The sequence below is a fragment of the Mercenaria mercenaria genome, unplaced genomic scaffold, assembly GCF_021730395.1.
Source record: "Mercenaria mercenaria strain notata unplaced genomic scaffold, MADL_Memer_1 contig_4610, whole genome shotgun sequence".
Taxonomy (NCBI): domain Eukaryota; kingdom Metazoa; phylum Mollusca; class Bivalvia; order Venerida; family Veneridae; genus Mercenaria; species Mercenaria mercenaria.
The window spans coordinates 26,808-54,791 of NW_026462854.1; the positions used below are offsets into that span (position 1 = coordinate 26,808).

Here is a 27,984-nt window from a genome sequence, read left to right on the forward strand (position 1 = left end):
TATGCTTAAGTACGAGCAGCCTCGGATAACTACGTTCGGCTACGGCGAGGTACGTAACAGCACGGATAACTGCGTTTAAGTACGTTTAACTACGTATGAATAATTTTCAGCCAAGTTGGACTAAAGTCAAGCTTAAATGGCTACGGTTCGCTCAAACTTTTGTGCATGTTCAAAAGTTGGAGAAACTTGCAAGTTTGGAATAAGTTTTGAATACGTTTTGACCACGTTTTGGTACGGATTAGTACGAATGACTACTCTGAGGTACGGCTCAGGTACGGATCGATACGGATTACTACGTTTCTGTCCGTAGCTAGACGTAACTATCCGCGCCGTATGTGTGACTGGGGTATTAAGAAGAGTAAATGTTTCAATATTTTTGGGTAAAACTTGTTATAATTATACTGTGGTCACCGGCAGTAAGTAGTTTTCGTTCTATTTTTATATTTCAATTACATTTGAGCCGCGCCATGAGAAAACCAACATAGTGGGTTTGCGACCAGCATGGATCCAGACCAGCCTGCGCATCCGCGCAGTCTGGTCAGGTTCCATGCTGTTCGCTAACAGTTTCTCTAATTGCAATAGGCTTTGAAAGCGAACAGCATGGATCCTGACCAGACTGCGCGGATGCGCAGGCTGGTCTGGATCCATGCTGGTCGCAAACCCACTATGTTGGTTTTCTCATGGCGCGGCTCATTTGTTACTTGGTTTAAACAATTTTTATTCATATATATTTACAACATGAAACGTTACATAGTTACAGCATAAAGGATTGAGTAGAAAGCCAAGCTTATTTGAAACTCTGTCCTACATTTTATATTTATGTAGCCTAATCTTTTTTTTCTAAATATACCACTCAATCTTTTATCATCGTATTCATGGAAAACATTGGTAAGAGTGTTACTTGGAAAACCGAAATATATTTAAGTAAACAAATAGTGATAACATTTACACGTAGATATGTATGCGAAGGTCTGGCGTATATCAGGGTATATCTAGTTAAAATACATACCAGGTAAGATATTTTCTAGTACTATACAAATGGTAGATTTCTTTTATAAGCTTTCTTAAAAAAGAGGCGACATTTAGATCTATGGCTATATTGCATTTAGTATCAGACATTAAAACATACAGAGTTACGGTTGTTTAAGAAATAATACATCTCATCCAGTGATTTGTCGTTGAATAAATCGTTGAAATCATTGTTTGGAGTTAAGATGCGAAGGAATTATATCACGAGGGCGCAGCCCGAGTGATATAATAATAGGCATGCATCTGAACGACAAACATTGATTTATTCAAGAGCAAATCACTAAATGAGATATATCATTTATATCATTCTAACATGTTACTACGGATTTTAAGTACATCCTTGACGACATTCACTAAAAATTTGCCCGTTTTCAATTGGTTTCTTTTCCAGCACGCCGCTATGCCGTTTGACGCCATGACGTAATAATTGTGACGTCAGAACAGTGATTTGTTGTATGATAATTTACTGTTTTCTGCCTTCTTTGTTTGATAGGAAAATGAATCGGATCGTGTTAGAATTAATATTCACAAATGCGCAAGTCTTCTTAAGCAATGTATACTAAAAGTTAGATTATCTTACGCATATTTCAGGTATTTTTCTATACAGGTTTTATACACAATAATGCATTGCACTTCTTTTCATTTATATATCATGGAAAGATTATTCTAGTGAAAGTTTTTGCATATTTTAAAAGTAAATTAGCACTGCTGAAAAAAGCAACAAAAAAAAACAAAAAAAAAACAACTGTACAACATCAGTGAGTAAGTAATCTTTTGAAATAAGTTTTGATTCGGTGAGTTGTGACTGGATGTACGGTTACGATTATATAAATATTGTCCGTATGATATATAAATTACCTAATACAACCTGCTTTTCAAAACAATTAGATAACAGAGATATGTGAATATGTGCAAAGATCATGTTTAAATAAATTAGACATCATTAATAATAAAACGTGACAAGCAACATACAACATATTATTCGAAAATACTGGTTCATAGTTTATAAAGTAATTCCATTGCAAATGTCTGAGACAACTGATCAGGAACGAAATGACTTACATTTCTCCAAGAAACATGACTGAACGCACAGTTTAAGCTCTAATAGAAAATTAGGTGCATGGTATGCAAAGGTACATTTTAATATAAGTAGGAGACTTCATGAAACATAACCATAAAAGTTGGTTATATATGGTTATATATGAATTGTCTTACCATCAGGAACACTGGTCAACTGCGGGACCACGCCTCGAAAATAATTTGCGTTTGCAGTCAATGGCTCAGTATCTGACAATTATTAAACTGGCAGTTGGTTGTAACCAATTTTAAGATAGCTTTATAGTTTTATGTATTATTAGGTGATAACTGATATATAGGAGATTCTAGTTGGAAAAAATCACAAGTGTAATAAATATGGTTAATTAATTTTAGGTCTCATCAACAATCATCGGAGGAGAAAACGGAAAATGTACAATCAATACTTCCTGTTTCATGACAGCCTTTATCTAACCAGCTTTATCTGAACTATATTTAACATTCGTCATATTAATTTATGACACACAAACATGGGGAACATTGAATCTGTTGATGAATTAGAATATACAGACTGGAAATTTGTTGGACGTCGTGCAGACCTGGAAAATTTTAAGAAAACGCTTTCCAAAAGTAGATCAGTTCTTGTTTATGGGATGAAGAAAATTGGAAAATCAAGATTTATGAAAGAAGCGTGTAGACAACCGTTAGATATTAGAAATACAACATACTTGTGGAAAGATTTTGAATTAGATGATATCGAGTCAGGATATTCTCAATACGACTGGTTTCTTGAGTTTCTGGATAGCGTAGGTGCAAATCAGGAAAGCTTTAAAAGAAAGTTTCCATTGCAAAAGATTGCATGCGATTCCTGCGAGCTTTGTCTGAAACCTGGAAGTAACAGATGTGTAAAACAGAATGATCTCATTAAGTCAGCAGTCGATATTGTAATAATTCAACTAAAGAAATGCAAACATAAAATTCTACTTTTTATAGATCACATTGACAAACTAATGGTTAGTAATTTTAAAGACGCGTTCCTATATTTTCACGATAAGTCACTAAACTGTTTTAAGTTGAAAACAATTCTCTCTTCTTCCAACAAACCGAAAAACTTAAAGAAAGGCTTTAATTCCTTTGAACTCCGACCGTTAGACCTCACAGCAATCATTGAATTACTCTTTGACACTACTGAGAATAGAATTGTCTCAGATAATCAAAGCAATTGTAATAAAGCTGTGAAATATTCTCAAAAACAGAAGGTTTTCAAACCGGAAAACAAGCCATATATTGACGCCATTGGGAACTTGTGTGAAGGTCTTCCGTTAGCGGCTGTTATGTCAGGTAAGTTTTCCAAATTTTCTCATTTTATCTTATAATAATTATTATATGAAAAAATTATTTCAAAATGAATATATTATGAAATAGATATTATACCTGGCTGCATTTTTGTTGGGTTTAACGTCACCCCGACAGAGTTACTGTAAGGCGTAATAAATATTCGTTTCCGGTATCCCGACCTACCCTAGATTTTTGGCCCGACCCTAGTGTTTTTATGGCCTTGGAGATTTTTTTTTTCAACTGCACTTTTTATGCTAAAAACATGGTCAGTGATGTTAGAAATCAACTTACTGGTGCTCTAAGGTATAACCCCCTTATCTATATTCATTTTTTTGAAACACAAATAATTTCCGAAAAGTCTCACTTAATAAAAAAATGTCAAAAAACCTGACTACACTACCCTATGTTTTTAACATGTTACCGGAAACAAAGAATTTTTTAGGCCTAAGTGTATATGAATTGGCGGAAACACATTTTCGCGGAACGGTCCTTTACGGCATCTTAGGTATTTTTGCGCATTTCTGAATTCGCGGAGACAAAGGCTTTAAATTCGCGCACGGCAAAACATCCACCTTGGGGGGGGGGGTGGGGGGGGGGGGCTACTACAAATCAGGACAACGTCACGAATTAGTCATAGGTACATACGTTGTGCATTCGGGCGTAAATGTACTTTTAATATTGAACTCATCCAAGTAAAGGGGTGCTATAGTTTACTGAATACATATTTTATACATAAAAGACACCAACCAATCGGACACACTAAACTTGTTTCGTTGGCGCAGTAGGTTTGAGTGAATGTCGCATACAATGTATGAGGTGTAGGTGTGGGTTCGGATCCCGGAATGGTAAGACTTTTTTCTTTTTTGATAACTACATTGTATTATGTCCAGCTTTTTTTACAAAATAAATGTGCAATTTTGTGAAAGCAAGTTTGTGAATATACTTTATGTAAAATATGTCACAGCAACAATGTCGAAACCGGTGTATAGATATAGCGATGATGTTAGAGAATTTATTAGAAGCGTGTACAAATTTTGTATGGAAGAGAAGGACTCTGGTTTGAAACTTTCACTTGCTCGTGCTCGGGAGAGAATCTCTGCACTCACCGGCGTCAGCAGATCTACGGCACAAAAGATTGTTACTGAGAAAGATGCCAGACAACAGAATGAGAAGACAAAGAATAACATCATCTTCGATGACTTCAACCAGGGTGTGGCGCGAAGACCTATTGCAGGGATGTACGCACAGAAGAAAGTTCTTCCAACGTTGGCGAACGTTCAAGTTGCGCGTGATGAGATTCCTGAACACGTCATTATCAACGTTGATGATTCAACGGACGATTCACTCTGAAACTGACACTGCCAGCGAATCTGAGGATTAACCTTGTTTGTGAATTGAAATGAGCCGCGCCATGAGAAAACAAACATAGTGGGTTTGCGACCAGCATGGATCCAGACCAGCTTGCGCATCTGCGTAGTCTGGTCAGGATCCATGCTGTTCGCTAACAGTTTCTCCAATTTCAGTAGGCTTTGAAAGCGAACAGCATGGATCATGTCCAGACTGCGCGGATGCGCAGGCTGGTCTGGATTCATGCTGGTCGCAAATCCACTATGTTGGTTTTCCCATGGCACGGCTCAAATATATTTTTTTTTTCTGATATGAAATCAATTTTAAGACAAAAAATATAAAAGAAAACGAATGGGAAAAAATGGAGAAAAAATAATTCAAAACAGTAATTAATAAAGTCCAGGCAATAAAATATGATACGTTCTTTTTGAATGATAATTAATAATACAATAAAAACAAATTCTGCTTGGTTTCGAACCCACAGGTTGCGTGCAAGCCATGTATCAGCGGCAATCACACTTACCAATACACTATGCAGTGTTTGATCGCAACTCAGTTAATTTCTAACATTACATACCTATTTCTTACGTAAATCATCAGCCGAGATGATCCGAATCCCAGATCCACCTTAGTTAATGAACTCGCTTAAAGATCATTTTTGAAGGTCAAAGCATATTTATACCGCCCGTGAACAGGCTCAATCAAACCGAGCCTGCAACATTTTCGTTTTTGTCGTGTTGAGCGGCCTGTGTAGTTTCCACTTTTTCTATTTGATTATAGTCAACATCTGTGTAGCATCATGTCAATACGGACAAAGTCCCCCCCCCCCACACCCCTGGACAACCCCCCCCCCCTCTCCTGCTATTTCTGATCTACTTGGACAAAATTCCCAAATCCCACACCCCTGGTGGGATTAACAAGGTGGACAAAATCGCCCTTGTAAAAATAACAAGTTGGACAAAATCCCCACTGTGATTTATTTTTGGAGAGAACAAACTCCCCTTTAACCAAATATATCCCCCTCATCAGTAGTTCAGCAGTAAAGTACCTTTGACTCTATATCCAGACTACTAGGGTTCAAGATTTGAAAGATTTGAGGTGCCCGTAATTCAAAGATATTTATACCGCCCGTGAACAGGCTCAATCAAACTGAGCCTGCAACATTTTCGTTTTTGTCGTGTTGAGCGACCTGTGTAGTTTCCACTTTTTCTATTTGATTATAGTCAGCATCTGTGTAGCACCATGTCAATATGGACAGAGTCCCCCCTGGACAAAATCCCCCTCCCCTGCTATTTCTGATCTACATGGACAAAAATCCCAAATCCCACACCCCTGATGGGATTAACAAGGTGGACAAAATCGCCCTTGTAAAAAATAACAAGTTGGACAAAACCCCCCCCCCCCCCCCCCCCCCTGTGATTTATTTTTGGAGAGAACAAAATCCCCTTTAACCAAATATATCCCCCTCATCAGTAGTTCAGCAGTAAAGTACCTTTGACTCTATATCCAGACGACTAGGGTTCAAGATTTGAAAGATTTGAGGTGCCCCTAATTCAAGGATAAAGTAGTGTTTTTTGTTTGTTTCTTTTTTTGTTTGTTTGTTTGATGTTGTTTTTTTTTTTAAATATTTATATACGATAATTCTTATCATGTAAGATTATTCATTATTATCTTAGTTTTACTATTTAGTTATTAGGCACTTATTTAGTTTCTAGGCACTTTTCGCACTTTTGGCTCCCTGGCTATATGCCTTTACCACTTCTGAATTAATTGTACTTGAATAATAATTCCTAGTAATTGAGGATTCACAGTGAAATATTTTATTTACTTATCTTTGTCATAATGTTTAAACCACGGAATATTTTAGGAGTGGTGAACCAACAACCAAATGCGGAAATAAAGCATTGAGCAGTTCTTGACTGCAATTGGGAATTGCATTAGAATTGCTTAATTGAAAGTGATACAAGAAAGACATTCCATATCTGAAGATTACAAGTAGATTGCCAAACTTACTGTCATTAATGGTGATAATTATCTGATCCATGATTTTTAAAATACTTATTTTGTATTTATTTATGTAATTATGCTGTTACACAATATGATGCATTTCTATTTGATATTGTAATGATAGAAGAAAGTGCTATAAACATAAGTGTATTGCATGAGTCTTTATCGTGATATGAACTTGTGCACCTCCTATTGTTCGCCTGGCTCCGCCCCCTACATTTAGAGTTATGGCACCTGAAATAGTCAAAAATGCACATTTTCACCTTCTGACATGCCTAGCTCAAAAAGTATTTGATATAGATTCATGTAACCTTGCATGAGTCTTTATCATGATATGAACTTGTGCACCTCCTATTTTTCGTCTGGTTCCGCCCCTATTTTTAGAGTTATAGCCCCTGAAATATAGTCAAAAATGCACATTTTCACATTGTGACACACCTAGCTCAAAAAGTATTTGATATAAATTTAATGAAACCTTGCATGAGTCTTTATCGTGATATGAACGTGTGCATCTCCTATTGTTCGCCTGGCTCCGCCCCCTACTTTTAGAGTTATGGCCCCTGAAATAGTCAAAAATGCATATTTTCACCTTCTGACATGCCTAGCTCAAAAAGTATTTGATATAGATTCATGAAACCTTGCATGAGTCTTTATCATGATATGAACTTATGCACCTCCTATTTTTCGTCTGGCTCCGCCCCTACTTTTAGATTTATGGCCCCTGAAATAGTCAAAAATGCACATTTTCACATTGTGACACACCTAGCTCAAAAAGTATATGATATAAATGGATGAAAACCTTGCTTGAGTCTTTATCATAATGTAACCTTGCACACTTTGCATTCTTCTTGAATATCTTAGCGTTTACTACAGAGTTATGGCCCTTGAAATAGCCAAAGTAGTGGATTTTTGTTTTTGATGCTCTTAGCTCAAAAAGTATATGGTATAGAATAATGAATCCTTTTCATATTTTTTTGAAACTATACCCCATTAAGACTGTAAACATTTGTTTTATTTCCCCTTATTTGTGACAAATGTATCAGTGGGTGTGTGTGTTTGTCCTACAGACACATTCTAGTTCTCTCTTTTTTTCCAAGATTTTATTTAAAATAAATGCAATACAGTCCCACAATAGCGAGAATCATCAGCAGTATGATAACTTATCTAATATACAAAATGCATAAAGGAAAACGGATGAATCTATTAAAGTGTTGCATAATCTGAGTAAAAATACTCAGTTTTTCATTTTTTTTTTCATACTATTAGATGTTAACAAATTGATAAATTTAAACATACTGCAGTAATTATTTGTATATTTCTTTTCACTAGATGCTTATATATGTTTCCATTCTGAAATAAAAAGGTAAATAAATAAATAAAACATCACAGGGTGGGGGGATTTTGTCCAACTTGATATTTTCACAAGTGGGACTTTGTCCATCTTGATAATTTCACAAGTGGGATTTTGTCCAGGTAGATCAGAAACAGCAGAGGGGGATTTTTTCCTACATTCAAAAAAATATGCATACAATAATCCCTGGGCAGTTTATAAAAGGTATGAATTGAAAACCTATTAAATCAACAATAGAAATTATATCTGAATATAGAATGTGTTCACAGCTGATAGAAGGTGATGATAGAAAGAGATCTAATAAATACCGTGTTTGATACTTTTTTGTGCATGTTTGCAAGTGTTTTGGTACAACATAACGCTTTGTTTTTTTTGTTTTGTTTTGTTTTTTTCAATCACTTGATAAATGAGCCTACAATTATAGCTAACAAGTATATATTCATTATAAACATGAATTTAAGGTACACGAAGGTAAAATGGTTCAAATTTGCGCGAAAATATAATTTATAAGTATAAATTTGTGTAGAAATTATTGCGGTTATCATGAACTCGCTGACTGCCGATCACCACGAATATCGCGAAAATTTGAAGCCCTCGAATATTTCTACACTTACAGTTTAAGTCATATGGTGACTTTTCAGCTTTGTTGGTGGAGGAAGACCTAAGCTGGCCCTCCGTGCATTATTTCAATACGAGCAGGCACCTTGGTGGAACCACTGACCTTCCGTAAGCCAGCTGGATGGCTGCCTCACATGAGAAATTCAACGCTCCGAGTGAGGTTCGAAGCCACATCGGTAGGCGCAAGTGATTTGAAGTCAGCGAATTTAACTGCTCGGCCGCGGAGGCCCCTGGCAGTATTCTTTCCGTGATTATTTGTTACAAACTGTTGAAAATATATTTATCATAATTATACTTAAAAACAGCAGCATGATGTTTGAAGGTCCATAATGCTTTAAATTTTTATCTTAACTTTCCGAATATATTTTATGTATACGTACATGTGGTTGTAAAACATTACTTTTAATATTGCACAGGAACTGTTATAGTTAAAGTTAGAGCCATAAAGGGAGACACAAAGTAGATTCAACTAGAATGTGTCCGTAGGACACAGAGTGTGCCCCCCACTGGTACTTTTGGAACAAATAAGGGGCAATAATTCAAATGTTTTCAGTTTCAGTTTGAGGGTATAGCCTCAACAAACATTTTATGAAAAGGATTCATTATTCTAGGCCATATACTTTCTGAGCTATGAGCATCACAAACAAAAAATCCACTATTTTGGCTATTTCAAGGGCCATAACTCTGTAATAAGAGCTACGATTCTCAAGAAGAATGCCAAGTTTGCAAGGTCACATCACGATAAAGACTCCAGCAAGGTTTCCTGAATTACATCTAATACTTTTTGAACTAGGCACATAATTAGGTGAAAAAGTGCATGTTTTTACTATTTCAGGGGCAATAACTTTAAAAATAGGGGTGGAGCCAGCCAAACAATTAGAGGTGTGCAAGTTTATATCATGATTAAGACTTATGCAAGTTTTCAACTATTTATATTAAATACTTTCTGAGCTAGGTGCGTCACAAGATGAAAATGTACATTTTTGACTATTTCAGGGGCCATAACTCTAAAAATAGGGAGCGGACCCAAATAAAAAGTAAGAGGTGTGCAAGTTCATATCATGATTAAGACTCATGCAAGGTTTCATCAATTTATATCAAATACTTTTTGAGCTAGGCATGTCACAAGGTGAAAATGTGCATTTTTGACTATTTTAGGGGCCATAACTCTAAAAATAGGGGACGGACCCAAATGAAAAATAGAAGGTGCGCAAGTTCATATCACGATTAAGACTCATGCAAGGTTTCATCAATTTATATCAAATACGTTTTGAGCTAGACATGTCACAAGGTGAAAATGTGCATTTTTGACTATTTCAGGGGCCATAACTCAAAAAATAGAGAGGACCCAAATGACAAATAGGAGGTGCACAAGTTCATATCATGATAAAGACTCATGCAAGGTTTCATGAATCTATATCAAATACTTTTTGAGCTAGGCGTGTCACAAGGTAAAAATGTGCATTTTTTTACTATTTCAGGGGCCATAACTCTGAAAATAGGGGCGGGGCCAGAGGAAAAATAGGAGGTGCGCAAGTTCATATCATGATTAAGACTCACGCAAGGTTTCATGAATCTATATCAAATACTTTTTGAGCTAGGCATGTCACATGGTGAAAATGTGCATTCTGACTATTTCAGGGGCCATAACTCTGAAAATAGGGGGCGGAGACAGAGGAAACATAAGAAGGTGCACAAGTTCATATCATGATAAAGACTCATGCAAGGTTTCATGAACTATATCAAATACTTTTTGAGCTAGGCGTGTCACAAGGTAAATATGTGCATTTTTTACTATTTCAGGGGCCATAACTCTGAAAATAGGGGCGGAGCCAGAGGAAAAATAGGAGGTGCGCAAGTTCATATCATGATTAAGACTCACGCAAGGTTTCATGAATCTATATCAAATACTTTTGAGCTAGGCATGTCAGAAGGTGAAAATGTGCATTTTTGACTATTTCAGGGGCCATAACTCTGAAAATAGGGGACGGAGACAGAGGAAAAATAGGAGGTGCGCAAGTTCATATCATGATTAAGACTCACGCAAGGTTTCATAAACCTATATCAAATACTGTTTGAGCTAGACATGTCACAAGGTGAAAATGTGCATTTTTGACTATTTTAGGGGCCATAACTCTGAAAATAGGGGGCGGAGCCAGATGAAAAATAGGAGGTGCGCAAGTTCATATCATGATTAAGACCCATGCAAGGTTTCATGAATCTTTATTACATGACTGTATTCTATTGTTTCTCTGATTGTCTGAAAACGGTTCGAAAAGTAATGAGTACATATCATATCAACTTCTCTTGGGTTATAAATAGAACGAAAATAAAAACAGATCGAAGTAGGTGCTTGGAAAACCAATATCAACCTGATTTGGTCTAAATTTATTCCTTATTTCTTTATTAAAGTTACAATTGTAATAACAAGACTGACTTTACATATATTCATGTAATAAAACAATTATTGACTTTTTCATAGGTTGATATCAAGATTTATCAACCTTCAAAAAGTTATATTCACCGAGCCGAAGGCGAGGTGAATATAACACTTTTCGGGTTGATAAATCCTGATATCAACCTATGAAAAAGTCAATAATTGTTTTATTACATGAATATATGTAAAGTCAGTCTTGTTATTACAATTGTAACTTTAATAAAGAAATAAGGAATAAATTTAGACCAAATCAGGTTGATATTGGTTTTCCAAGCACCTACTTCGATCTGTTTTTATTTTCGTTCTATTTATAACCCAAGAGAAGTTGATAGACCCATTTCAGAGAACAAATCCTTTCCTCATTTTAAAGAGTTATGATAAAACTGATATAAAATGAAGAGAAAAGTAGGGGTCATGTATCTTCTAAGAGAGATTTCTCTGGTCACATTACTGTAAACTGACATCAAAGTCACACTTCTGTGACCCGGAAGTACTACTCATACTAAAATTGAGCTTGACTTCACCGAATACAACCTGCTCTCCCATGTTTCCTACCAAAATGTCAACAATACATCCACAGTGAAATTTAAACAAAAACTAGCCTCAATTTAGACCTCTATTAAGCGAAAAATTAGTATTCAAATACTTGACAGCCATTACGCGACTAGACCAGATGGCTCACACGCTGGTTCCTTTTAGTTTAGTTAGGCCGGGAGATAACACGAAAACAAAGCTATACGCATGCGTTATAAAGAACCTCTAGTATAAAAATCATTCGAAAGAAAATGTATAATATAATTACGTACTGCTGACCAGTCATTAAAACTATACGTGAATACCTATTTATAAAATGAAATTAAAAGACAAACTATTACGCACTCAACGGATGTAAACTCGTCGATATCCCACGCTAAAATGAACCAACACTCTTTATCCGTTTAGAATACAGATTAATACCGTCGTTTCTAAACATAAAATAGCCAATCAGAAGGCAGGGAAACGAACCAATAAAACATCTCCAATAAAGTCGTTTTGACCAATGAAAACGTCGAAATTTTAACCAATCAACGCTCAATATTATTAACGAATGACATCGCGAAGAACGCGCTCGAGTCAGATAAATCATTCTTACTTTAGAATTCATACCACAATGAAATCACTCCATTTTTACATAAGCCTTGCTTTGAAAACGGGGCCCTTCGAAACGTGTATATTAGAACACGCTTTAGTTAGTCAAAGCTTACAGTATGGAAAACTCTCGCCAGTCAAATGTCATCATCAATCATCATATGCACGATTATACTTATCGTTATATTCTCCTTGCCTTTCGCTTTAGCCTTTGCGACTACGAATTCAGCTACATACGTAGATTATGAAATTAAAGTGAATTAAAACCAGACTGCCTGTCACTATATGAAACAGTTCGAGATACAGCAAAACGTTTAAATTAATGTCTGCAACAGAGATAGTGAAATCCTGGCGCATATTGAGACGTTTCATAGATCACACCGCAAGTATCATCGGAATACAACTTTACCTTATGATTCATGTGGGGAAGTTGGCAGTTACTTGCGGAGAACAGGTTTGTACTGGTACAGAATCCAGGAACACTGGTTAGGTTAACTGCCCGCCGTTACATGACTGAAATACTGTTGAAAAACGGCGTTAAACCCAAAACAAACAAACAAACAAACAAAACAACTTTACCTTAAGCAGTGGAAATCGATCATACAACGTCTTCCTAAAATCGACGCAGTCATAACTGAAGCACAAAACATTCAGAATATTGACACAAACACTAGAAATACTATAAAAATAACAACAATCATTGCACCACCACCACCTCCACCACCACCACACCACCACTTCCTCCACCACCACCACCACCTCCACCACCACCACCTCCACCACACCACCACCACCACCACCACTTCAACCTCCACCACCACCACCACCAGTACCACACCACAACCTCCTCCACCACCACTACCACTTCCACCACCACTACCACTTCCATCACTTCTACCACCACCACACCACCACCACCTCCATCTCCACCACCACCACCACTACCACCACCACCACCACCACTTCCACCACCACCACCACACAACCACCACCACACCACCACCACCACCTCCACCACACCACCACCACCTCCACCACCACCACCTCCACCACCACCACACCACCACCACCATTACCACCACCACCTCAACCTCCACCACCACCACCACCACACCTGCACCTCCAAAACCACCACCTTCACCGCCACCACCAGTACCACACCACCACCACTACCACTTCCACTACCACTTCCAGCACTTCTACCACCTCCACCACCACACCACCATCACCACCACCACGCCACCACAACCAACTCCACCACCACCACCACCACCACAACCTCCACCACCACCACCACACCTCCACCACCACCTTCACCACCACCACCACCTCCACCACCATTACTGACAATAATTCTGACAGCAAAATATGTCTTAAAAGCGTAAGAATGACATTTAAAATTTGTAAGAACACAACAACAAGACACTGCTTTGTGTTCTTACAAATTTTAATAATACAATAAAACATTCTAGTATATTCAGCAATATTCAAAATTTTCGCAAATGTTAAAGAAAGTAATTATCAGAAATTAATGTACTCTATTTCATGTTCTTAGCGGAAATGTGTTAGCCGCATTTTAAACAGAGACATTAAGAGCCTCGACTGAACTCCACTTCTAAACAGGATATTCTTATGTGAAATAAGGCAGTGCGTCACTTGAAAATAGATTAGTATTTATGAGCTTTGTATGTTTAAGTCATTTTCTTCTAACAAGTGTTAAACATTTTGACCTTCCCCTGTTTTATCGTTACAGCGTGATTTTTCTGTCCTTGATAGGCCACGGAACTAAAAGACACACTGAGTACTCGTTATATACTGTATTAACTATTGCACCACGAGAAATATTTTTCATTTACATCACACGGATATGACACTCTCCAGATGGGGAACACATCGGATATGACACTCTCCAGATGGGGAACACATCGTGTTTACCATTTCGCTCATTTGTTTTTATTCAGTTGATGTGATGCGGTTCACCTTCCAACACCATTCAGCTATACATATAGTAGTCGCAACTTGACCGCGATGGTTGACCTTAGGCCAATTATTCATATCCATTATTTCATTGTAGAAATCAAGGGTGCGTAGGGTAGCCTTGTATATTTTTATGGAATTAGTTTGTATACAGTGCAGTATCAAAGTATAATTACTTATATTTTATCAGTTAAAACTTTCCAATACACTAATTTACATTTACGCAAAGTTTTATTTCCTTTTTCTCGTGCAACACTCCTTTTCAATAATAGGTTGTGCCTTATCATATATTATCATGCAAAGTCAACCATCGGGGTCAAGTTGCGTCCACTATAACAGTTGCTATTTTAAATGGCATGTCATTATTTTGTTTACAATGTGCGAAACGTTGCGGATCGACAAGTTGCGGAGACGCTTCTTGACACAAGGAAAATGCTTCTTCTTCGAAAATATCCGAAGCTTAACGCTCAGTGCAAGTGCCGAAATGATACAAGTCTTTATTTGATGATAAAATTTCATTTAGTATCTGGCATGTTACCGTGGAGATATCGATCCCGATTTTCGTCGATTGGACAGGGTCCCTTATTCAGACATGCATAAAAACAAAAATGACAAAACAGAAACGTTAGTATCAAAAGCAAATTGAACTTGATAATTTTTCCCATGCGTATCTTTAAGGGTAAAAATAAAACTTTGATATAACAACGGGACCAAGAGAAGTCTTCCAGCTCATTTAAGTATTTAAGGTCACATCAGGCAAAAACTTGAGCTGCAGTTACAATGATAAATAAAGAATAGCTAGCATACAATCTGCTATCAATATTTGAAAGAAGTTTGCAAATTTTCGAAAATCTGCGCCATTCGATATCTTTTTTCACTTGCTTAACTGTTTCCAACAATAATATTTAGTTTAGAAATAGTGACTGCATATCTGGTTCAGATAGACTATGTCGCAGATATGTGAATCGTCGTAAGTGTTCATTTTCAAAATACGATACGAGCTGCGGAGCGCATAATCTGTTCTTAGATACAGAGTGTCTAGAGTTTTTTTTTTTATTTTTAAAGACACGCATGCCATGAATATACTACCACTTTAGATTCCCTACAGTTTGCCGGGTTGTAGTTATGAATATAGCCAGTCTAACCCTCTGATCTGTGACATTCCGTGCAAAGCATGGTTGTAAATTATCTAAATACATGTACACTGCTGACTACACCAACTAGAACTAATGCGGTCTCAATCAAATCGAGTCTGCAATATTCGCTATTTGCCTGGTCCTCGGTGCTTCCGCGGATTCTACTTTTCATGTTTTGTAATATATTATGTTATTATTAAATTATTAAGTATATATCTATTTCAAGAATTTAACAAAAGCAGTTGATAATTTTAGGATTTTATTATAAATAACATTCTTACATCATTTAACGATGTTTCAGCAAATAAGTTTTTATTTATACGACAGTATGTTCTTTGATTTTTATGCCCACGAAAGGGGCATATTAAAATCGCATTGTCCGTCCGTCCGTAACTTTGTAAATTCTTGTCCGGGCTGTAACTATGCCATCCATGAATATATAAATATTAACCTTAATGAGAAGAAGTATTCAAGTGTAATACTTAGACCCCTAGCTACAAGGTCAAGGTCAAACTTAGAAGTCAAATGTTAATTGGGTCTGTTTTCACACTGGCCATAGCTTTCGCAGAAGCGGACTGGTTCCAACGCCGCGGCGCTGAAGGACTCGTCGCAGAAGCGGTGGATAAATATGGCCGGCTGACTACATTACGGTAAGTTTTATAATGAGTTTTCCCATATTCATTCACGTTTGAATGTAAACAACTAGTGAAACAGGAGCCCACATGTGTACTCTTCCAGCGACAAACATTTGTTTAGTGATTTTTTTGTCGTTAATGTAAACACTTCTTTACAGTTTGACGAGTGACTGCCGTTTTTGTAGAATTGCCATTAAAATGGTAAAATATTGCACAAAGCGACCCCTGAGCACGTTTGCATCGAATCGTAAGTATGACACTGTCAAGCAAAAGCTATTTCTGAATAATCGTAGAATCTTTATTGCAGAAAGTGTTTCCATTAACGACAAAAGAATTGCACTGAACAAGTGTTTGCGGGAGGAAAAGTGCACAAGTAGGCTCCTATCTCACTGGTTGTTTTCATTCAACCGTGATTAATATGAGAAAACTCATTAGAAAACTTACCGTAATGTAATCAGCGGGCCATATTTATCCACCGCTTCTGCGAAGAATTATCCACCGCCGCGGCGTTGGAACCACCGCTTCTGTGAAAGCTATGGCCAGTGTTGTTTCGTGTCCGGTTCGTAACTTTGCCATTCTTCAAGAAGTTTTGTAATTACTTAGCATAAATGTTTATCATAATGAGACGGTCCATATTTCTGCCATCCATGAAGGGATTTTGAAATATCTTGGCATAAATGGCAACCATAATCAGACAATTTTGTCATGCGCAAGACCCAAATCCCTTGTTCTAAGGTCAATGTCATACTTAGAAGTCATAGGTTAATAGAATCTTTTTCGTGTCCGGTATATAAGTCTAAGTCTGTTATCCATGAAGGATTTTGAAACAACTTGGCATAAATGTTCACCATAATGAGACAATGTGTTAGGCACAAGACCAAGACCCCTAGCTCCAAGATCAAGTTTACACTTAGAAGTCAAGTCAAAGGTTAATAGGGTCTGTTTCATGTCCGGTTCGTAACTCTGTCATTCATCAATGAATTTCGAAATTACTTGGCATAAATATTCCCCATAACGAGAAAACGTGCCATGCATAATAATTAGACCACTAGCTCTAAGGTCAATGTTACATTTAGAGGATAACGGTGTGTTTCTTGTCCGTTCCATAACTCTTCCATCGATGAAGAGATTTTAAAATTACATGACATAATCGTTCCCTATATTGAGATGACGTGTCAGACACAAGCCCAAGACCCCTAACTTCAAGGTCAAAGTCACACTTAGAAGTCAAAAGTTAACATTGTATGTTTCTTATCCGGTCCGTAATTCTGCCATTCATCAAAAATTACGTGTCACAATCCTTCCCTATGATGAGCTGGTGTGCCATGCTCAAGACCCAGACCCTAGCTCCAAGGTCAATGTTACTTTCGGAGAACTTTTTTATCTGGTCGCAAAATGAGTTATACCTAAACTATTCTGGCATTTTTTGCGCAGAAAACTGTAGCATTCTTGGGCACACTTCGTGTGTGTGTGTGTGTGTGTGTTGGGGGGGGGGGGGGGGGGGGGGTCACTAACATTGCCAGCTCTTGTTTGTGCTTCAATTCTAAATACTTAGTATATTTTGAGAGATATATATACTTGTATTTTTCCCTACAAGGTCAGTAGTGGCTATTGTCAAGTTACCTTAAAGACACACCACAAAATAATTGTAATCTTTGTATTTCCATTGTGGTGATTATATATGTTTTGTATGGAGAAATGAGAAATAACAAGTATCTAGTTACAATTTGACAGTATATAAATATTGCATTCCTGAGAGGGTGATATGAAAAATGTTCAGCGCGAGATATATGAATACCGACCGAGGCGCCAGCCGAGGTCTGTATTCATATTTCGAGAGGTGAACGTTTTTCATATCACCCTCTCTGGAATGCAATATTTATTTTATTATACCGAAAGATTATAAGGGTCAAAACATTTACTAGAAAATCAATATAATAATTTATTTAACATTAAAATGTAATTACTAACCAAATAATGAAGACAGCATTAAAGAGTCTTTACTTGTTAGCACTCATAATTTGTGGCGACTTTGCTGTGTTATAAGCCTTTTTTGACAGATCTAGTCGAGACATATCGCTGACCCCTATAGATATCTATTCTAATATTTCAACATTGCGTCAATCAGTAACATTCGAAAAACGGCGATAACTTTCATTTTTCTTAAGGTTTAGCTGTATATCACAAAACAACAGTTTTTAGCGAATGAACAGCATCTTGACACACAACTTATCTGTCCAGTACATGTTCTGTCCGTTGGAGTTGGATACATAAAATATTCTAAATGAGTTGTTCCCCTTCAAATAAGAATGCCATTTGTAAAGAAATAGATGTAAACAATTGTCAAAACGAAGTTTTACCTAGTTATGTTAAGTTTAAACACTCGCACGATGTTGCAAATGCATCAAAACGAAGACATGTAACAGCTTTTTAAAAATGGTGAGTTTTTAAAGGCGCTGAACTGTCCAGAAGTGTGGCCCCTTCATGTAGTCCCTTTCCGAAATTCAATATATATATGAATAAATTGACAATGGTTTTGTACAATAATACAAATGTTTTATATGCTGTTATATTTTCATGTAAAACAATGCTTTCTTTCTATGATTTGATGACGTTCGAACTTTTTTCTCCGAAACATGGACCTATACCTTAACGAAATTTACATATAAGTGTGAGCACTCATTTTCTTAGTTAGATCATTTCCAATTTCATGGTGGTTGTTTCGATCCAATATTGGATGAAAAGTTGTTTTCGAAATACTTTGCACGTAGCATAAAAAAAGAAAATGTGGCCGGGTTCGCATATGCAAGAGCACCAGAAAAGGGTTATATAATCCTAAAGTATAATTATATAAGCGCCTTGTCTGAAAATTTATCGACTCAGTCTTTTGATCAATGCGAAAGTATCAATCTCTCAACGGGTGATATGAAAAAATAATACCACATGCGCAGAAAAACAAAATAACGCTGTTGCGCAAGTGATATGAAATTATGGATCATATCACCTGCGCAGAATAAAAAATAACGATTTTGCGCATGAGTTATAAAATTACTGGGGAATATGATATATTATTCAAGTAAAACCAATGGGAAATTAGCATTGGATATTTATGTGAGGTATAATAATAACAGATATAAGGCTAAGGCCGTGTCAATGCATTTAATGTCTGATATATTATTCAATTAATGCAGTAGTATGCACGGTACTTCATGTATTAAGGTGAGTTTAGACCACACTTTGTTTCTACAGTGTAAGATAGTTATTATTCTATGTATATAAAACTATACTGAGAAGAGAATGGCTGAATAAGTTTGCAGATGAAGTTGTGAAAACAAGGCCTAGATTGTCCACCTGTCATCTTGTAGAAAAGTTGTATTATATACCAGTATTACCAGAATTATTTGCACCAAATGGGAGGAAAAAGTAGACCACTAGGTATTGGTGGGTCTTTAACACTGCTAATTTCCTGAATACCGATGGATAAAAATAAATGCTATAGCCTATAATTAACGGTTTATGCGAATACGATAATGTTACACACCGATAGCCACACGAGAACTACATTCAGATATAGACTTGCCAAACTTCGCTACTGCGAAAATATAAAGTGGTAATATTGGACTGGGAATTAATGGCATGAAAACTGATATCACAAAATTAATATGTTTGCATGTAATTTGGTAATACAAAGCTGGTAAAAGTGTTCAATGATTTACAATAAGCTTGCAGTACCGATCATTCTAAATTAAAATGTGGTAATATGTAGACATGTTACGGAACTTTTCAGGAAACAGATGAGTTGCTGGTAAACCGAAAGAACTGCCAAAAAGTTCTCTTTATCTCTTTATTTCTCCTGTTAGTTGTAGCATGATACCCTTTTCAATTTCAGGCCTGCGTTTGACAGAAGACTACTGCTTTTTCAAGCCTGCAGATCTTGTAGAAATCCTGATATGTATGCGACTAACGAGTCTCAGTCCGGACAACTGCCCACCAGACGACAGATTAGGTCAGAAGTTCTAAATGATTGCGTGTTTCATACTGTATTAAAACAATCATGGTGTGGGAATGTTTGTTTAAAATCTAGGACACGTTTGTAGCTGGATAACTTGATACAAACTGGATCAGAAAGTCGAATAAGTGAAAATAAATACTAATGTACTAGGTTATCTTGGTAATAACTAAGTTAGGTGAGCGATACAGGGTTTTCAGTCCCTCTTATTTAAAAAATCCCTTTGTCAAATTAACTTTGTCAGCGGCATAACTCTTACTGAAAATTGATAGGACTGATATTCAGCAAATGGAGCTGTACATCTGACACAGAAGTCCAGTGTTATGGCCCTTGCATTAGCCAAAATAAGCATAAAGGGTGTACAATTTTGTTTCCATATATTGCACCTAAACTCTTGAAAAATGAACAGGAATTCTTTTAGTTTTTGTACTTGTGCATCTGATGTTTTGTTTTGGATTTTACTAAAAAAGAACAAAGACACCATTTTTTTCTTTTGATTTCTTCTTCTTCAACAAAATTGAGTTTCAGACACTTAGTATGGATCCTGTTGTGTGCTGCAGCCATTTAGCTCTTTTAGTGTTATACAGAATAAAAAGGATATAGTTATCTATAAAACGATGTGAGAGCGCGCGTTTGCGCCGTGTTCTCGTGCCATCTCCCTTCGAAATACTGACCATAATTGAAAATGTTTGCAAGATGCGAAAATGAATTATCAAAATCGCACTTTCTCTCTCTCTCTCTCTCTCTCTCTCTCTGTGTGTGTGTCTGCGTGTGTGTGTTTGTGTGTGTGTTCGGGTTTAACGTCTTTCTCAACAATTTTCAGTCATATGAACGGCGTCCTTGTATCGTATGTACTAGTCATAGCCTCTATGCCGTCTAAACAGCTGATCGCATGTATTGACATGCTGCCGTTTGACTGAGGCCCGATATGGGTAGCCGAATTCAGAGCTCTATGTATAGATCTACGTATGTACGTACTATTACTTTGAGATGTCTCAGATTCTATCGCGATCCCATGCGCAATGGAGAATACAAATTGTAGGACGTGTTATCGTTATCCAGTATTTTTCCAGTCAAAAAAGTGATTATTTTCAAATAAGATTAAAGACAAATGCCTCTTCCTGTAGGAGTTTGGCAATTAGTGAAACCTACAAAATCTGATACGAAGGCAGAAATCAAATAAACTATGTAACTAAAAGGCTAATTGGATTCTTGTTGATTACCTAAATATTTAAAATCCGGCGTTAAACCTAATGATATCAAATTTGCTTTTTCTCGAACTCTGGTTGTTAGCGCCACCTCCATGACGTTGGCTTCACCTCTTATGCCAAAATGCAAGACAAGTGAAGACTGCCGACAAACCACATAATCTGTTTTGTATGTTTCCAAAATAAAATGGTACTAACTCTCTGAAATCCTTAAATTGTAAAAATTGATACAGAAATATGGTTTCTTTTTGATCGACCCTATCTCTAAAGTGTAAAGAAAAACGTCTTTTCTGCAAATCAGTCTTTATATATGTATGGTTGAGTCATTTCTCAGTGGAACAGCATTGCCCTTTTATTGAAATTTTGTTCTAGATTGCTACAGAATAAAGGTAAATCAATGCATTCATAGCAACTTTCTTCAACTCGCCCCACAAAATTTAGTGTTCTTTTTGTACGGCTGTGGAGGCCATTTTTAAAGCAAATCTCGCACAGAATCTGTTACATTTTCTGGACCATTGAGACCATTGAATCAGTTGAATGTATGTATGTTTTTTTTTTGTTGTTGTTGTTATAAAGCCAATTATATGACTTCCTAATATGAATATAAGATTTCAAACCAACATCGGTAAGGGACAAGTGATTTGAAGTCTGCGACCTTAAACGCTCGGTTCTGGAGGACCCACTAATGCATATATGTAATAGAATACCGCTCAAGTCGTTCATACGTGGCCTTAGGGATGTTTCACTTTCCATTACTTAGTATACATTTATGTTTCAAGATCAGTAAAACAGTTTATCCATTTTCAAAGGGAGTTTTATGCCTCAGTGGTTGTATTTTTTAGTAGTACGCAATAGGCACAGAATCGTTGATAAGCTGGCGAGGGACATAACCAGAATTTAAGATCAATTTTCATTTGTCACAGAAATCTATAAAGAACCATTAGATGATGTGAAGGATATTTCTTCGTTCTTCCATTGTTTGAATCAACAGCTGACTGGTACCCGGTTTAGTATAGAACAGGCCTTAGCTGCTGCAGAAGCTTCAGGAGATACTTCATGTAAGTTTGAATTATTTCTGGAATTACACAATATGATTTTATAGCAAACACATTATGAAACAAAAATTAAACAAAAAAATATCTTAGATCAGGATAGCGCAACCTACAAATGTCTCATACGTTCTAATTGAAAAAAAAATCTAATATACATTTTATGTAACTAAAAGGCTAAACCCAAGAAATGTTTCAAATATTTAAAGGGTAAATGATTTTAAATAAGTTTCAATACATGTACGTGTAAAGGAGCAGACCAGTTCACCAAGGACGACATTATTTCTATTATGAATTCTCAAATCGTACTGTAAGTATTATTTGAAACTTAATTTCTTAATGTCTTGAAATGATAGAAAGGTTAGAAAAAGCACACGAGTACACGTACATTTAAACATCAAAACAAAATTTGTTGATAACACTTATACAGCGTTAGTTTTGACATTTCTATTCATATGTTTCTACAAATAGCTCATCTAATTTCAGCAACGGAAGCTCGCGTAAAAGATATCAGGATAAAAAAGGCTTTGGATAGGTGTATACTGTCTGTACAATCACTGCAAGAGGAAGAAATGTTCAAATGGCATGGCATATTCCGGGAGTGTCAAGCTTCACTGCAAACTTTAGACGAATTACCAGCTGGTAGGTTTTCAACTCGGTATAATTATTTTACACAATAGAGGATAACGTTTTATTATGGATGAGTGAATGTATTATGCAGTACAGTAATAAAAGCATTGTTAGAATGGTTCCAGCTGGAACATCAGTTATATCAAAAGTATTTAAGCGAGACAGTGTTATTGTGAAGTTTTGTTTGATTGAATTTTTCTGATTGTAACAGTTACAATGTAATCCCTTAAAAAAATCACAAACAAGTCAAATGTACACAGACCCGAATACTAATGTTATTTTGAAAATGGTATTTTCTTTAATGTAAGTAATACGTTTCTCCGAGTTACGACAGAACAGATATGTTCGCTGATAATCTACATATTTCATTTGACAAGACATTGCTCGAATACTACCAAACTTAACTTAGAAATAAGCTTTGAAAACAGCTTCAGAAATAGCCAAGAGATGATATCTCTCACTTTTACGTGATAATAAATTATGAAAGTTTTATACTTATTAAAATCTTAATCTAACCAGCCACAAAACTTATACGTTTCTGTTCTCCATTTTCTTTCTATGACGTTTCCCAAACTCTCAAAATTTATGAGGTGGTTCCGCTTGACTGAATTAAACGTACTGCTCATGATCACTTGATTGATCTTTACAAAAGTTGATATGTAGTACTTGCATGCACGGATGAACTTTTTTCAAGACTATTCAAAGGGTCCGTTTGACTGCAATAAAGAATCGCTAGAGCTAAAAATGGAAAATGCCCAATGTTCGTCAAATTTTGCACGAAACATTCTTGTGTGATGAGACACTTATCATCTTTTAACTGTATATACGCATTAGTCGAAGTTTACTTAATATGGTTCGTCAATTTTTTGTCATGTTAGGCGACCTATGGAGGGTCCACTTTTCTTTTCTGTTTCATCTTAAACCAGTTGTGTTAGCATGGCTTTTTAGGCCCTTTGGCGAATAAAATATCTAAGCTGCTGAATCGTAGAAACATATCGTAAATCTATCATAATGTCGTAAAAGGGAAAGTTCTATCCATTTTTACAATCATTCGGAGACATTTTGATTCTTTAATTTCAGAAGGCAAACAAGATAAGAACAGATTAGGAATTTCATTTGAAAACCTAAAATATGTATTAGAACAATATTACAAGTACTATTTGGTTTTCCCCTCTATCATAGTCTGAAATTTTACTCAAAATACCTCGTTTTGCTTTTAGACCAAAACAGTCAGACACTTGATATCTCATTGTATTTTGGTAGTTTATACAGTGGAGTTTCCACCTCAAAATTGTGTTGTTACAAGAAACTACACAACAGATTCAAATTATAAAACATATTTTTTTTTTTTTGTAAATTTAAACTATACCGCGCATGATACACTTTTATATACGGTGTTCCGTTCGGACAATCGTGACTTTTTATTTAATACTTTACCGCGATGCCCGATGGTACGATGACGAAAACGCGATGGCGCGATGGCACGATGATGAAACAACGATGGTATGATGGTGAAAACGCGATGTCACGATGATGAAATCGCGATGGTGCGATGGTACGATGGTGAAATGTCGATGTAATATCGCGTTTTCATCATCGTACCATCGCGTTTTCACCATCGCACCATCGTGACATAGCGTTTTCATCATCGTACCATCGCGTTTTCACCATCGTACCATCGCGTTTTCACCATCGTACCATCGCGTTATCATCATCGTACCATCGTGGTTTCACCATCGTACCATCGCGTTTTCACCATCTTACAATCGCGTTTTCACCATCGTGCCATCGCGTTATCGTCATCGTACCATCGTGGTTTCACCATAGTGCCATCGCGTTTTCACCATCGTACCATCGCGTTTTCACCATCGTACTATCGCCTTCCGGTTAGAAATGCGTAGTCCCGTACACTTGTATTTTGTCAACAATAGATGAATGTATCTCAATGTATACTGTGAGAAGAAATTTACCATTTAGATTATGCTGTTTTGCAAAATGTTTTACAAAATGTTCAGTGCTCAGTTCATTAAACTGTAAAATCTTCAAGGCCACATCCTTTGTATTTTATGTATGCATGAAAGTAAATAAAAAGCTGGGTGTAATAGTCACATGGTATTATTCAAACTCAGCTTATTCTTGTTAGGATGTAGAAGGTAAAAATGAGATTGTATCAAGCCTGTATTTTACTGACACATATACTGTACCAATGCGCATGACCACCGGAAGGCGATGGTACGATGGTGAAAACGCGATGGTACGATGGTGATAACGCGATGGTACGATGATGAAAACGCGATGACACGATGGTGAAAACGCGATGGCACGATGATGAAAACGCGATGGTACGATGATACGATGATGAAAACGCGATGGTACGATGATGAAAACGCGATATTACATCGACATTTCACCATCGTACCATCGCGATTTCATCATCGTGCCATCGCGTTTTCACCATCGTACCATCGTTGTTTCAACATCGTGCCATCGCGCCATCGCGTTTTCGTCATCGTACCATCGTGCATCGCCGTTCAGTATTAAATAAAAAGTCACGATTGTCCAAACGTAACACCGTATTTATAGAATAAACTTTCATTGACGTTTCTACAATGTTTTCAGACGGCTCTTCTTGAAAGCAACTTAAGCAACATAAAACAATAAGAATTGATGGACAATAGTCAAACGGTTCAAACCATCAATGAATAGACCTTACATTTATGCCAGAAGCATGTTACTTTCTTACTAGAAATTTCGAGAAACTAACTTGAAATGACAACTTATATACTTGAAATTTCGAGATACGTAATAAGTGCTCGAACATAAGTTGAAATGTCAAGATACGTTACACGAAATTTCGACTTTTGATTTATGTTTTCCGTAATTTGAGATTCAGTACTCAATTTCGATTTTGTACCTTAAATATTCGACTTATGTTGGAACACTATATATCTGGTCGCTAGTTTTATGACCTTCCCTGACTTAGGTACCCGATCTTGGTCTCACACGGTAGCCAGGGCCTACAACTACACATACCTTAAAGATGTAGCTAAATTATATCTCCAAAGAGACCAAAGTCGTGTCGAAATTATGGTTGAAAATGTGATATTTTTAAGTAAGAACACTACCATGTTGTATTCTATGACCGTCCGATCTGATCTTGGTCAGCATTTGTACATCTACGTTAGTAAGCCGAAATTTCGAGTAACTTTATTCAAACTTTCGGGATACTAAGTCGCAATTCGACGTAATGTATCTCGAAATTTTGAGTTTGCAAATAAAATGCAGCTGGTACTAATTCTCTGCTAGGGTTTGTGCAGTAGTAAGGGTCAATAAAACCACAATTATAATCTCATAAACTGTTAGATGGATGTGAACAGTTCAGGTAAGCGGTGTTTATTATGTGATACAAAATCATGATCTTGCATTTTCTTTAACAGGCCATGAGACTGCAAAGAATATGGTAATGAAATTTATGAAAGAAAATGTTATGAAAGCTGAACTAGATTTTGATGAGGAAATACTTAGAGATCCAAAATCTCTAGAGTTTGCCATCAGAAGTCTCTCCTGTAAGGAGAAAACCTCAACGCCAGGTAACATAGATTTTATGTCTGTTTTACTAACGGAGTCAGGGATGTTAGACTTAAGGCTTAGAATTACGCTTTGAGAAAAAAATCAAGCAACACCAAATCATAGAGAGAAAGAGTTGTTTAATATGAAAATTGAGCAGCATGTAAAACATGTATATTACTTTACGAAACAAGTGTCAGTATACCGATATGAACATTAAATTCCGGAAAAGGACTGCGTAAATGGGCCCCCACTTCTTTGCAAATGGCATTTATTTTCAAAGGGAGATAACTTTTTTCTCGACAGATACTTTAAATATTCGCAAAAAGTTGTCTCTCTTCGGAAATGAATGTCATTTATAAAGAAATAAAGATAAACAATTGCTGAAAACTGTGTTCCACCTTGTTGTGCGAAATTTCAACACTCGCACGTTATTGCAAATGCATCAAAACGAACATGTGTAACAGTTCTTTGAAAAGGGTGAGTTTTTAAAGGCGTTTGACTGTCCAGAAGTGGGGCCCCTCTAGGCAGTCTTTTTCCGGAATTAAATGTTTGTATCAGTATACTGACATTTCGTAAATATGCTTTACATGCTGTTCAATTTTCATGTCAAACAACTCTTTCTTTTCATGATTTGATGCTGTTTGATTTTTGTTTCTCAATTTATTTATTTATTTTGTTGGAGTTAACGTCGCACCGATACAATTATAGGTCATATGGCGACAGCTTTTAATGGTGGAGGAAGACCCCAGGAGCACTTCTGTGTATTACTTCATCACGAGCGGGCACCTGGTTAGAACCACCGACCTTCCCTAAGCCAGCTGGATGGCTTCCTCACATGAAGAATTCAACGCCCCGAGTGAGGCTCGAACCCACATCGATGAGGGGCAAGTGAATTGAAGTCAGCGATCTTAACCACTCGGCCGCGGAGGCCCCTTTTTGTTTCTCAAGGCTTAATTCTAAGACTTAAAATGAGAAGAATAGAAAGAATTGAGCAGAAATGCATATAATGATGGCGAATCAAGCAATTGCAATTTAATTACTATTTGATTACTAATGATTTCACATTACAATCTGACATCAAAAGTTTGCTGCACAAGTTTAATTCAAGCCACTTTGATTACAAATTTAAAGGAATATCTGTTCATCAGAAAGAAAATGCTGTACATGATATTCAATACACCTAGGTATACACTATACTATAAAAAGAACCAGGGCCATGAACGGGGAAATGTACCTAACCCATTTTAATTACACATTTCTCACTCCGTAAATGGGTACTATGCTTATTTATCAAGTCCATCGAACATGGGTCACAGTGGCTCAGTATTTCATATCACAGATACAATATGCATACTTTTTGCTTTCGTCAGCTTTACAGAAAAAAAAAAACATGAATGATCTCCTCTAGTGATCGACACGGCCGTGTCCACATGGCAGGTGAAATGTAAACAATCAAAATGAAATGTGAAATATTCACTGT

General features: G+C 36.6%; 1 protein-coding gene across 1 annotated transcript in view; it reads left to right on the forward strand.

Moving 5' to 3' along the window:
• The first annotated feature begins 957 nt into the window (after positions 1-957).
• The window catches only part of LOC123551679 (uncharacterized), a 33,177-nt gene continuing 6,150 nt past the window's right edge, over positions 958-27,984 (forward strand). The window contains exons 1-6 of the mRNA XM_045340771.2: positions 958-1,012; positions 2,461-3,405; positions 19,928-20,044; positions 22,179-22,313; positions 22,791-22,946; positions 26,372-26,524. Of these exons, the coding sequence (XP_045196706.2) occupies positions 2,595-3,405; positions 19,928-20,044; positions 22,179-22,313; positions 22,791-22,946; positions 26,372-26,524 (1,372 nt within the window). The 5' untranslated portion in view covers positions 958-1,012; positions 2,461-2,594. The remainder of the gene's footprint in view (positions 1,013-2,460; positions 3,406-19,927; positions 20,045-22,178; positions 22,314-22,790; positions 22,947-26,371; positions 26,525-27,984) is intronic.